At 35.3% G+C, this 13,574-nt stretch overlaps 1 protein-coding gene across 1 annotated transcript in view; it reads left to right on the top strand.

The window, feature by feature from the left end:
- LOC149186801 (uncharacterized) overlaps window positions 1-9,534 on the top strand; it is a 281,601-nt gene extending 272,067 nt beyond the window's left edge. Inside the window, exon 11 of the mRNA XM_089411139.1 lies at window positions 8,402-9,534. Coding sequence (XP_089267265.1) covers window positions 8,402-8,878 — 477 coding nt within the window. The 3' untranslated portion in view covers window positions 8,879-9,534. The remainder of the gene's footprint in view (window positions 1-8,401) is intronic.
- The last annotated feature ends 4,040 nt before the right edge of the window (window positions 9,535-13,574 follow it).

Genomic DNA, 13,574 nt, shown 5'->3' with positions numbered 1-13,574 from the left:
TCAAAATCGTTGATTAGGCATGTTAAGCTTTCTCTACCATATTATAAGGCTTGGATTAGGCTGTTTGATCAATATTGGGCAATGTTGACTAATATCCCTAGAGAATCGAAATAGAGGCAAAGGCTAGACAAGAGAAGAGGAATCTAGATTCTAGATGGTTGATGCATTGTTATGCAACCAACTCACAAAATAGAAGAATGAGATAGATCAACGACTTTAAAAGTAGCCTCTTCGAAGGGGCAACCTCCTTTACATTACACAAATGAACAATTCTTGGATGATACAAATGACAAGTCCTCCTTTCTATATATAGGAGTGTAAGGGGTCACAATATAATCAGAGTCTACATAACAATAATAATGTAAGGGCACAACAATAACAATAGTGGGCTTCTATGGGGCACAATAATAACAATATGGGGACAACATGGGCACAACAATAACAATAAAGGGCTACAATGACAATAATAATAAGGGAATGCACTAGTATTATAGGGACCTAACATGCCCCTCTCCTTCAAAAAAAGTGTTGTCCTCAACGCTTGAGTAGTTCTAGATGCTTCTGTATAAAATTCTCATCCTCCCATGTGGAATATTCAGCGGGTAAGTTCTTCCACTTGATGAGATACTCTGAAATTGATCGATTTCGTAGCTGTCGAGTTCTTGTTTCAGTGACTGCTTCAGGTTCCAATATGATTTTTCCTTCCTCGTCAAGTTCTGGAAATATTGTTTGAACTGGGAGCTTGTCACCTATAACCTTCTTTAAGCATGAAACATGGAAAATTGGGTGCACTCGGGAAGATGCTGGAAATTCCAATTTGTATGCCATAGTACCAATCTTTTGCAACACCTTGTACGGACCATAATACTTTGGTGATATTTTATTATCCTTCTTAGCTTGCTTGAGGGACATTTGTCTGTATGGTTGTAGTCGTAGAAATACCCAGTCATCTACATCAAAACTTCTTTCGCTGCGATGTTGATCTGCCTATTGTTTCATTCTATTCTGCGCTAAAGTCAGGTTATCCTTTAAGAGTTGGAGAACTTTTTGTTGATGCTCGATGTGATCTTCCACTGCTTGAACCTTAGAATTTTCTCTTAAATATGATGTGATGGACAATGGATGATATCCATAAAGTCCATAAATGGGGTCATTTTTGCTCAATATGGAAGGAAGTGTTATACCACCATTCAACCAGAGGCAACCATTTGAACCACTGTGTTTGTTTATCAGATACAAAGCAATGAAGATATCCTTCCAAACATTTGTTTACTATCTCAATTTGCCCATCAGATTGAGGATGATAAGATGAGCTGTGAGCTAACTGAGTAGCCAAACAAGAAAATAATTTTGTCCAAAAATTTCTAGTGAAAATAGGATCTCTATCACTTACAATAAACTTTGGGTTTTCATGTAGCTTTTGAATTGTTTCCATAGCAACTATATTGGCTTTAAATGGATGAGATAATGCACAAAAGTGTTCATACCTGGTAAGTCTATCAACTACCATCATGATGACACTCTTTCTTTCGGACTTGGATAAACCTGTGATAAAATCAGTTGAAACCTCCTCCCAACTTTGACTTGGAATGGATAAAGGTTGTAATAGACCTGGGGTCTTAATTGTCTCAACTTTATTTTGTTGGCAAACCAAACATTCCGCCACAAACTTTTTATTATCAGATTTAAGGCCATCCCAAAAATATTCCTTCTTAACCCTGTGGTAAGTTTTTAAAAATCCTGAATGCTCTCCTAAGGGACAGGTGTGCAATTCCAGAAGAATATTTTGTTTGAGTTGGGAATTCTTACAGAGGTATAAGCGATCTTTGTACCATAACAAATCATTTTTCTAGCTAAATGGATCAGATGTATTGGGATCTTGCTGCATCCTTTTAATGAGTTCCCACACTTCTTCATCATTCTTCCATTCATCCCTTGCTTCGTTTATCCATTCTTGTCGAATAATAGAAATGGCACAAAGCAATGCTTCCGCATCCTCATCCTTTCTCGAGAGTGCATCTACCATAACATTTTGCTTCCCTTTTTTGTAGATGATTTCAAGGTCATAACCCAACATCTTTGTGACCCATTTTTGCTGCTCTTCTGAAGATAATCTTTGTTCTAAAAAGTATTTAAGGCTATCATGATTCACTTTTACCTTGAACTGTCTTCCCATTAGGTAAGGTCGCCATTTCTTAAGTGCATGTAGTATTGCCAACATTTCCTTCTCATAAATAGCTTTGTGTAAATATTTTCCTTTGATTGGACAACTTTCAAAAGAAATGGGTCTTTCTTCTTGCATTAAAACAACACCAATTCCATTTCCCGAGGCATCACATTCCACATTAAATGTTTTTGTGAAGTCTGGCGTAGCTAAGACCGGTGTTGGGCACATTGCCTCTTTAAGATGTTCAAAGGCTTTCGTTGCTTCTAGAGTCCAAGAAAATGCATCTTTCTTTAGTAATGTTGTTAGAGGTGCTGATATTCTCCCATAATTCTTAACAAACTTGGGATAATACCCTGTCAACCCGAGAAATACTCACGGATACTTTATGGGTGTGGGGACTTTCCCTTCCCTAATGGCTTTAATTTTGCTAGGGTCTACCTTAACACCTTCATTAGATACAATATGACCCAAATATTCCACCTCTTGTACTCCAAAGAAACGTTTGGAGGTTTTTCATATAATTGTTTATCCTCCAATAGTTTGAGCACTCTATCAACATGTTGAACATGATCCTTCCAAGACTTGCTGAAGATTGGTATATCATCAAAAAATACTAACACAAATTTTCTAAGGGTGGGTTTGAAAATGGAATTCATCAAACCTTGAAATGTAGAAGGTGCATTGGTAAGGCCAAAAGGCATGACCAAAAATTCATAATGAACCTCATGAGTTCTAAATGTTGTTTTCAGAATGTCTTCAGTCTTCATTCTGATTTGATGATATCTTGAACGAAGGTCCATCTTGGTGAAGTAAATTGCTCCATGCAATTCATCCAATAATTCATCAATGACAGGAATGGGAAATTTATTTTTAATAGTGAGCTTGTTGAGCTCCCTATAATGCGGACACATGCGCCATGATCCATCCTTCTTGTGCACCAATACTACTGGAACAGAGAAAGAACTTTGACTAGGTTGAATTATACCAGCCTCCAACATTTCTGCAACCATTCGTTCAACTTCACTCTTTTGGGCGTAGGCATATCTGTAAGGCCTGATGTTTGGAGGAACGCTTCCTGGAATCAAATGAATAGCATGATCATGATCACGAATAGGTGGGAGGCCTTTGGAAGTCTCAAATACCTTGGAATGATTGTCCAAGACTTTTTGGAGATCTAGAGAAATAGATGATTTCGATGTGGGAACCTTTAGCGAACATAATTGTGCAATTACGCCACGTTGTTCTTTCTTTAGAAGCTTTGTCATGCCATTACAGGTGATTAGCTTTCTCAGTTTCCCTATGATACCCCTTAATTCAACTTCCTTTCCTTTTGAAAAAAAATTCAAGAAAATTTATTGAAAATTAAAAGCTATCGTACCGAAAGATTGTAGCCATTGGACTCCTAGTAGAACATTAGTACCACCCATTGGAATGGAAAGCATTAGATTATTCAACACTTATTCTCTCATGGATAGCTTGATATTATGGCACTTTCTAGAGAAATTTATGGTTCCTCCATTTGCAACCATCACTTGACACTCTAGTGCTGGATATAGGAAGCAATTCAATTCCTTTGCTATCTTACAATGAATAAAATTGTGGGTACTGCCCAAATCAATCAACACTATTACCTTTTTCTTCTTGATATTTCCTTCTATCTTGATAGTTTGAGGAGTGGTAATTCCAGCCAATGCATTACAAGATATGGTCGGATTCATTTCTTCTTTCTCTAGGGTTTCTTCCTGGTGTATATCCTCTTCTTTTGATGTTTCTTCTTCCTCTTCACAATCTATGTGAAATAATTTCTTCTCAGCACAGTTATGACCTTCAGTGTATTTTCTATCACAACTGTAACAAAGCCCTTTTGGTCTTTTTTCTTCCAATTGTTGTGGTGTCAACCTTGTAGGTTGTGAAAGGCTAGCGGCAACAACACTTCCATCTTTATAGTTGTGATTGGTAGGCTTCCTTGTTGCCATAATATTGCTTTTAGTTTGTTTTGCCAACTTGAATGCCTTCTCCAATGAATCGGGTTCCCAAAGGCGAACCTCATGTTGGATGTTATCCTTTAAAGTCCCTATGAACACATCAATCTTATGCTCCTCTAGAATATCTTTTACCTTTATATTCAATTTTTGGAAGTCTTCAATGTGCTCAACCATTGGATCCTTTTGTTTGAGATTTATCAATTGGCTAAAAAAGGTGTTGCTATTTGTATCCTCATAATGTGCTATCATTTATTTCGTAAAAATTGCCCAAGTGACAATTTGTTTACAAGAGCAAAGCCATCAATACCATACAAATTGATTGGGTTCCAAATATAAAATCGCAATGTGTACCTTTTGTGTGTTTTGCACATTATGGAAATCGAAATATTGCTCCATCTGTAGTATCCATGTTAAGGGATCCTTGCTATCAAACTTCCTCATATCGATCTTTGGAACATGGTGGGTTTCAATCCAACGTTAGAGTATGGAATCATTACTAACATTTCTTTTGTTCTCATCATGAGTTTCCACTACTACCTTTTCGCTATTAAGAAGCATTTTTTGTAGCAACTTTGCCAAACCTCCTTTCAAACCTTCAATGTCTCTCTTCAAATCTTCAATGTTTACTTCTAAACCATCTTAGCTTCCACGCCATTCATCTTAGCTTCCACGCCATACATCTTAGCTTCAACGTGATACATGTATAACATAATCATAACAACGTATTGACATACGCAAGTAAATGTATCAACACATAAACATGTTCTAACTAGGATTTAGTCATCAATGCAAGGTCATATCAATGTTATGCAACCAGCTCACAAAATAGAAGAAAAGATAGAGAAACAACTTCAAAATCAGCCTCTTCGAGGAGGCAACCCCCTTTACATTACACAAATGAACAATTCTTGGATGATACAAATGACAAGACATCCTTTTTATATATAGGAGTTTAAGGGGTCACAATATAATCAAAGCCGACATAACAATAATAATGTAAGGGCACAACAAAAATAATAGTGGGCTTCTATGGGGCACAATAATAACAATAAAGGGCTACAATGACAATAATAATAAGGGAATACACTAGTATTATAGGGACCTAACATGCATCTAGATGGTTGATGCTGGAATAATTAATCATTGATGTATAATGGATGCCATATCTATCTTGATTTATGTAAAAATATGCATGTTTTCATGTCTTCTACAACTAATTTGGTATTTTGGATGTTTTTTTAATATAAATGCAAATATATATATATATATATATATATATATATATATATATATATAGATATATATATGAAACCGGATTCGTCCAAAATAGACCACGTGTCCAAATCCCACGAATCTGACACGATTCGATGGGAATTCAAATGCAAAAATGGGACACGACGTGTCCTAACGGGACACGATCGAATCCCAGTCGTGTCCCGATTTCGGCATTCGAATTCCAAAAAAGTGAGGGTTTATGAGGTTTATGAGGTTTGTGAGGGTTTATGAGGTAGGGTTTATGAGGTTTGTGAGGGTTTATGAGGGTTATTTTTGTTAGAACCGTACTGGGCGCTATGTACCCATAAGGATTTTTCAAGACTCGATTTATTTTAGTCCTTGTCATGATTGCACTACCAAGGAGTGTTATCAGGACCAGTTGATCCACACTAGTACAGATGTTTAGTCTTAAAACCAGTAGCTGAACTAGATCAGGGGGCTAGTTCAGACCCATTCACAACTGGTTTGGTACTGACACCTGTTGGTTCACACCAATTCACACACTAATGGACTATGGGAACACCAGTGGTTCCGGGAGGGGAATGAAAAATAATGGGAAAAGAGAAAACCCTTCCTCCTCACTCCCAAACTGTGAAATGCGCAAACTTTACATATTGGTGCCTAATGGTTAAGATATACCTATGTGTGTGTGTGTGAATCATTAAATTCAACATATTTTGTGTTTTTTTTAGTAGACTGGTTCACGGGCCTATTCTGGTTCTGTACCAGTCTAACTGTTGGTTGGTTCTAGTTCTAATAACATTGACTAAGTGTGGACAGAATAAGATTACTGAAGTCAAAGTATATATTATATTATTTTAGCACAACCTTAGATATCATTAAATCTTTACCATTAGACATGTTATCTTTTAACATTGCATTCTGCCACCAATGTCTCCACTGCCAATGACTCTCTGTATGCATGATTCATTGATTTGTTCATGCAATTGACATTATGTGGTTTAGAATCTGATGAGTAAAACTGTTGGGAACCTATCTACATTACAGTAAAACTAACATCTAGATGAAGATCTATGTTTGAAATCAATGAATTTGTATCATTAATGAGAATTTGTGTAAGAAATATCTAATTTTTAATATATATATATTTTAAATATATTTATATTTTTTTAATAAAATAATATATAACGAATCTTACGTGTCCTGCTCCGGGGGGTCAACGTGTCCGAATCCGACAGTCGAATCCCTGTATCCTACGAATCCCGGATACCCCTGTCAGGTGACATATATATATATATATATAGTAGACACTTCGCTTCCTATATTTTTGGGAAATGATGCTTCCGCGTCCCCGCTTCCAAAAACCGTCCCCGCTTTGTGCAACATTGAGTCTAAGAACTTCAATCATCACTCGTGAACGTCTCAAAAGCATTGGTAAGACTAAATGGCATCATCAACTATTCCAACAATCTTGGTCATGTATTAAAGGTTATCTTCCATGTATCTTCTATCTTGATATGAATCTGATTGTAATTGAACTTCATATCAATCTTACTGGAATACTTAGCTCCCTGAAGCTGGCCTATGAGGTCATCAATGTATAACAATGGATATCAGTACTTGATTGTGATTCTATTGAAGAGTGGATAGTCCATAAACTTTCTGTGTGTAACATTCTTCTTTGGAGCAAGAACAATAATTGATCTCCGTGGTGATGAATTGTGTCAAATGTGACCCTTATCGAGTAACTCCTAAATCTGCTTGTTGATCTCTTCATTTTCCCACAATGAATTCCTGTGAATTGCCTCGTTTGGCTGGGCAACTCCTTGTTGCAAATCAGTGGAGTGCTTAACTACACAGCTTAGAGGTATTCTACGTGGTTCTTGGATCAACTCAAAATAGTGCCTCAATAAGTTGTTCAGTTGCATCTTGTTTCCACTCCTGCAAGTTCTTTAGTCACAAGACTGATTCTGTGCATGACAAGCCTTGAGGGTCCTAGCGCACTTGTTGTTGAGTGCCTCTGCTAATTTAGCGAAAGCAGTTCAGCCACCTTCCTAAAGAAGAGTTTTCAAGAATAATTACTTCGTGCTTCTATTATAACTGCTTGTTATGTGTTCGTGTTTAATGTTGATGAAAAGTGAATTGACTGTTTTTATCAGTTCATAAAATTTGAATGACATAGGAAGCATATACATTTTATGGAATTGCATGGATGTAGATATTGTGACTGTTATGGACACATGATTTACTGTTATTAATAGCCACCTTTTCTACCCTATTTTTAGCAAGGCCTCTTAATAGCCATTTTTTTATATTTAGCCAGTTACAATTGTCTATAGAGGTATCAGTATGTAAGGTGGAACAAAAACCATCTATCATCTCTATTTTCTGAATTATGAAAAGGATAATGGGCTCAATATGTTATAAAAATGCATAAGATTTGCCTACATGTTACTTCTGTCCCATTAGTTAGACTTTCATTTTTCAATGGATTTTAGTGTCGTTTGTGTGTTTTCAGACTAGAATTTTTTTGTTGTCAGATGTTTCCATACTAAAATTGCATGTATGACACCACACAAGATTCTAATATTTGTACCTTTAATTTATTTCTGGGGCAGCTTGGTTGTCTTCCAATATGTTGGTACCTATTGCATTTTTATTTTCATGGCCATTCACTTTTAAGAGTTGATTGGGTTCAGTGCTGTTTAACCTACATCATTTATACATTTGGCAAGAACAGGAAATATGGATTTTATCTTCCATTTGTGTATCATATCGAATTTTGTGCAGAAATGAGTTTAAAAGTTATGTATCAACGCCAGTGTTTTTGTTTAAATGTTGGAATGATAGAATGTAATATGATTGAAAGAAATTGGGAGATAGTGGTTTCAAATTACGATTTAGCATACACTTTTTATCTGTATTGGATCTTAACTGAAGGTGGTTTGCAGATATTGGGTATATGTTCCATATATCTTGATTTTGTTTAAGCCTTTCTTGTTTTCATCAACAGGATTGTGAGAGAACTATCCACAATATGTTTGTGTCATGGTCAATCTGGTCCCTGAAGTGTCTATGGCCTGGCCCACGCTACACATTTGGATTCAAACATGCCGCATATATTACGGCTCGGAAGCATTTGGACAAAGCTCAGGCATCAGCAAGGCATGAATCTAAATTACCCTCTGCAAACCATGAGATGGCAAAAGGGGTTATACTGAGTCCGGCAACACAGAAGAAAGTCATTCAAGCTTGGATTGATCATGACCTGGCTCAGTATGCAAATGTAGTGCTTGTAAATTTTTCCTGTATCATCACTCTCATTGTTGTAATTGTCACAAGCTTATATATTAGAAAAAGGCGTCGATCTGATATGTCAAGTCAAAATACTAGTAAGTGGCATTCAGATGGCAACCGTTTCAACTGGAAGCAGACAGGTTATGAGGGCTATTCAGGGGCATCAAGACTACATAACCGTGATCATTTCTAATGCCCTTCTCTTTTCAGAGGTCTGTGTATGTCTTCTGTTTGTTCTGAGTTCCAGAGTGCAAATTACAGACTCTAGTCTGCAATTTCCTCTACATCTGGCTCACTCATGTTTTCTTTATGTCAAAGAGGATTGCAAACAAAATCAAATCCTCATCAGCAGAGGAAGATTCTTGGAGTTCTGGTGAAATGGGATGATTGTATTTCTATTCATGACCAACGAAAGGTCAATGGGACTCGAGGGTTTGGTTGGTACAAATTGCCAAATTATTTGCGTGAGATTTTTATTGAAGACCACCCAACCCTCTTTTGTTCGCATGGCCTGAAATCCATGGTCAATACTTCGTTGAGAATCAAAATGCACAATCGGTGCACAAAAAAGAGGGGTTTGGGATCCACTTATCGTTTGTAAACTTTGAGGGATCCATACAGCTGATGATTTTTCCAGTCATTTAGCTGCTATTTCTGGTGATCAAAGCATCATTAGCATAAGCGTGTTCACTTATACCTGTCTGAAAGAGGGCTAACTTTTGTTTCAGAGGAGATACTGATTAAGGCTTCTCATTGGCTTTATTTTAGTAGATTCCTTGCATCTCAGATAATGAAGTTACCGTGCCCAGCGAAGACGTTGAAACTTTGAAGGCATACGGTCAAATTGGACTTTTGCATACATTGGGCATATCTGATGGTATATGTTACTGTTGGCTTTTGGATTACATGCACCAAGAAAAATTGCAGGCATAAGAGAGAATCTTAGATGGCCATTCTTCTTTAAAGATTCTTCTTTTTCTTTTTTAAAGTTCAATTTGGATGTTTGCAATAAGTCATTTATTCATGGGTCAAATTTTTGTAAACTGGTGGCATGGATGAAATTTGTATTTGTGAAATAACATACATGTTAAAACAGTGAATTTGGTTACGAATGTTTTGATGTTTCCTGGGTCTACAGATTTTCCAGCTTTATGCTTATGAAAAGTCTATTAATATTCTCCATGTTTTGTTATTTTCCAAGCTCGACTATGATTCTTAAAAGATGCCAGATTCAATTCTCAGAGAAGAAATGATTGACATTTTTGCATTCCCCGTATTCTTCCAAAAAACAAAAATGTCTCAATACACACACACATTTATTTGCAATGGTGTTCATATAAAAAAATTGACACACAAGCAGAAAGCTCCCTATTTTTCTGTACGTTCATGCGACTGCCTCGGAAAAGTAGTCCCATGAAAGGTTATAATGCTTATTAACAATGCCTAGCTTGATCTGAAATAGAAGTCTAATATTGTTAGATGCGTTAGTGAAATTAAATGTGACTGAATATTCAAATGAAAATGAATAAATTCACACGATTGATGATATTGTTTGAAAGTAACCTAATATCGATCAAGTTTCCAGCGGAATATGATAACAACTCTATTCAATTTCTTTAGAAAATATTAAGAAATTTGTCTTAAGCTTCATAGGCATATATCACCACGACTGTAATTGTTGCAATAAAGTTTATAAGTATTGTTTCTGAAAATAAGAGATTTAGACAACATATTCGAGAAAAATAACAGATTAAAGTAACAAAATTATACTCTGAAAACTTGTAGTTTGTTGCCTCACCATTTACGGTTTACAGTGAATATTTAACTTTATAATAGGACATAAAATATGATTTGAATCTGATAGTATTTTTTGCCCATTAATCTGAATAAAAAAAATTGAAGTGGTTGATATGGAGCTGCTTATCACTTTGCTTTCATAGCATTCTATAGTAATCTATTGTAGCATACAAGTAATGTTTAGTTATCATATATAAATCTTTGAAAGAGCAAATATTTTGAAGTCAATGACATTGATTTTTTTTTCTAAAAAAATTGAAGTCGTTGATATTGAGCTGCTTATCACTTTCCTTTCATAGCATTTTATCATAATCGATTGTGGTATACAAGTAATGTTTAGTTATCATATATAAATCTTTGAAAGAGCAAATATTTTGAAGTTAATGACATTATTTTTTTTTCCTAAACCTTATGAATGTGGCATGGGAATGGTATTAAGAAAATAATTAGGAAAATATATAATTGTTATTTTGGGTTTCCTTTATAGTGTAGTTATAAGTTTAAAAAAATAGATACGTTATATATTTTAATATTTTAAGCTAGTAATATCTATTATAAATTGAAGTTTGTAGAGTATGATGAGATGGTGCCTTGTGTTCAAACCTATTTGGACGAATAGATATTCGTCCAAATAGGTTTGAACACAAGGCACTTATTTATAAATGTATTAGGTGTTGAATTTCAATGTTTTCCCTTAATAACCAAACACATGATGCTCATAGAGACTTCAACATTGTTAATGGGTGGTAAAAAGGCTAAATGATTAATGTTTGAGTTCCAAGCACCTCACTCCAATGTGATCAAGAGAGCAAAACTTGTGACATTCCTAAATTGGAGAAGAGATCTCAACTTTAGCTGATGATTGCTTGACTTAACCCTCAGAGCTATGAAGAATTTCAAGAAATATCCCTTTAGATAATATGTGGTGTTGTTTGTGCAATTGGGCATGCCAATTGTTTGATGTAATGGTTATAATTAGAACTTACATGTATTAGTTAAAATATACACGTATAATAAAGTCTCTATATAAAAATGATGCAATAATGAGTTAATTAATGGTCTTAATCAAAGATGAGATATGAGTTGCATAACTACTCTCTTGCCTAAGAACATCACTCAATTATCAATATGTTCTCTCTTATTCTATGTGTATGCTTGTCGCTTGTTCTATGTGATTTCTTAGTACGAGGATGATAATTATTTCCAATCATTAGTTGGGTAATTGATCAACTCAGCAAGATTTAATGTGAATAAATGTGACAAAAGAAGATATATATATATATATATATACCTCAACATGAATTTTGAAAGATGTTTTCTCCACACAACATTCTCGTCTCTTTTAGCACACATCCAATAGATAAATACCTTTATTCTTTCTTTGTAAACCCTAATCTAGAAATCAACATTAATAACTTGCATAATCCAATCTATGAAACGCATAAAATAATAATAAGTTCAAATGTAGTTATAAACACCAAAGCAGTATAAAATTTGATTTCATATTGTAACTAATAATATCTAAGGGAAAGCGTTAACTATGTAAAATGAATGTTAAAACATAGCTTTGCCCATGCACATTGATAACTTCCACACTCAAGCTTGGGTTCGTTCTTGATAAGGCCTCTTCAACTTTAGCCTCCACCAAATATTCAAATTTCCATGCCAAATGGAAACGACAAAGGGGCTATAAACTATCCTAGCAATATGAAGTAAATCAATAACAATGAAGAGAAAGGTGACTCTTTGTACAATTACTTGTAAATCATAAATGCTTGTCAGGGATTTAGACTACGGAAGTTTTGTTGCTCTTGAGCTAACTTTTTCCCCCACAAAACCATGCATGGAATAAAAGGAAATGGTAGTTATGAGTGGGTTGTGGCATCATAGATTTCATATAGTTGACCAAAATTATGTGTCATCTTACTTAGGGTTCCATATTCTATGGAATTTTTATACTTTTATACATTTTCCAAGGTGATTGCATGTTGCAAACTAGCAAAGTGCATGTTGACTACATCTATTCACATCTTGCCTAAAATAGGGTTATGATTAGATCAAATCTTGCTTCAAGGAAAGATATAATGCACTAGTATTATAGGGACCTAACATGCCCCTCTCCTTCAAAAAAAGTGTTGTCCTCAACACTTGAGTAGTTTTGGATGCTTCTGTATAAAATTTTCATCCTCCCATGTGGAATTTTCAGCAGGTAAGTTCTTCCACTTGATGAAATACTCTGAAATTGATTGATTTCATAACTGTCAAATTCTTGTTTCAGTGACTCCTTCAAGTTCCAATATGATTCTAATTTCTTTGTCAAGTTCTGGCAATATTGTTTGAACTGGGAGCTTGTCACCTATAACCTTCTTTAAGCATGAAACGTGGAAAATTGGGGGCACTCGGGAAGATGCAGGAAGTTCCAATTTGTATGCCATAGTACCAATGTTTTGCAACACCTTGTACGGACCATAATACTTCGGTGATAATTTATTATCCTTCTTAGCTTGCTTGAGGGACATTTGTTTGTATGGTTGTAGTTGTAGAAATAGCCAGTGATCTACATCAAAACTTATTTCACTGCGATGTTGATCTTCCTGTTGTTCCATTCTATTTTGCGCCAAAGTCAGGTTATCTTTTAAGAGTTGGAGAACTTTTTGTTGATGTTCAATGTGATCTTCTACTGCTTGAACCTTAGAATTTTCTCTTAAATATGATGGCATGGACGGTGGATGATACCCATAAAGTCCATAAATGGGGTCATTTTTGCTACAGTATGGAAGAAGTGTTATACCACCATTCAACCAGAGGCAACCATTTGACCCATAGTGTATGTTTATCAGATATAAAGCAATGAAGATATCCTTCCAAACATTTGTTTACTATCTCAGTTTGCCCATTAGATTGAGGATGATAAGATGAGTTGTGAGCTCACTAAGTACCCAGACAAGAAAATAATTTTGTCGAAAAATTTCCAGTGAAAATAAGATCTCTAGCGTTTACAATAATCTTTAGGTTTCCATGTAGCTTTTGAATTGTTTCCATAAATGCTATAGCAATTGTATTGGCTTTAAATGGATGAGATAATGCAAAAA

The sequence above is a fragment of the Pinus tabuliformis genome, chromosome 3_1 (assembly GCF_031772625.1).
Source record: "Pinus tabuliformis cultivar Carrire ecotype Pingquan chromosome 3_1, CPIR1, whole genome shotgun sequence".
In the NCBI taxonomy this organism is placed as follows: domain Eukaryota; kingdom Viridiplantae; phylum Streptophyta; class Pinopsida; order Pinales; family Pinaceae; genus Pinus; species Pinus tabuliformis.
Note: the sequence above shows the minus strand (reverse complement) of the source record. Positions and strands in the feature narration are given on the sequence as shown.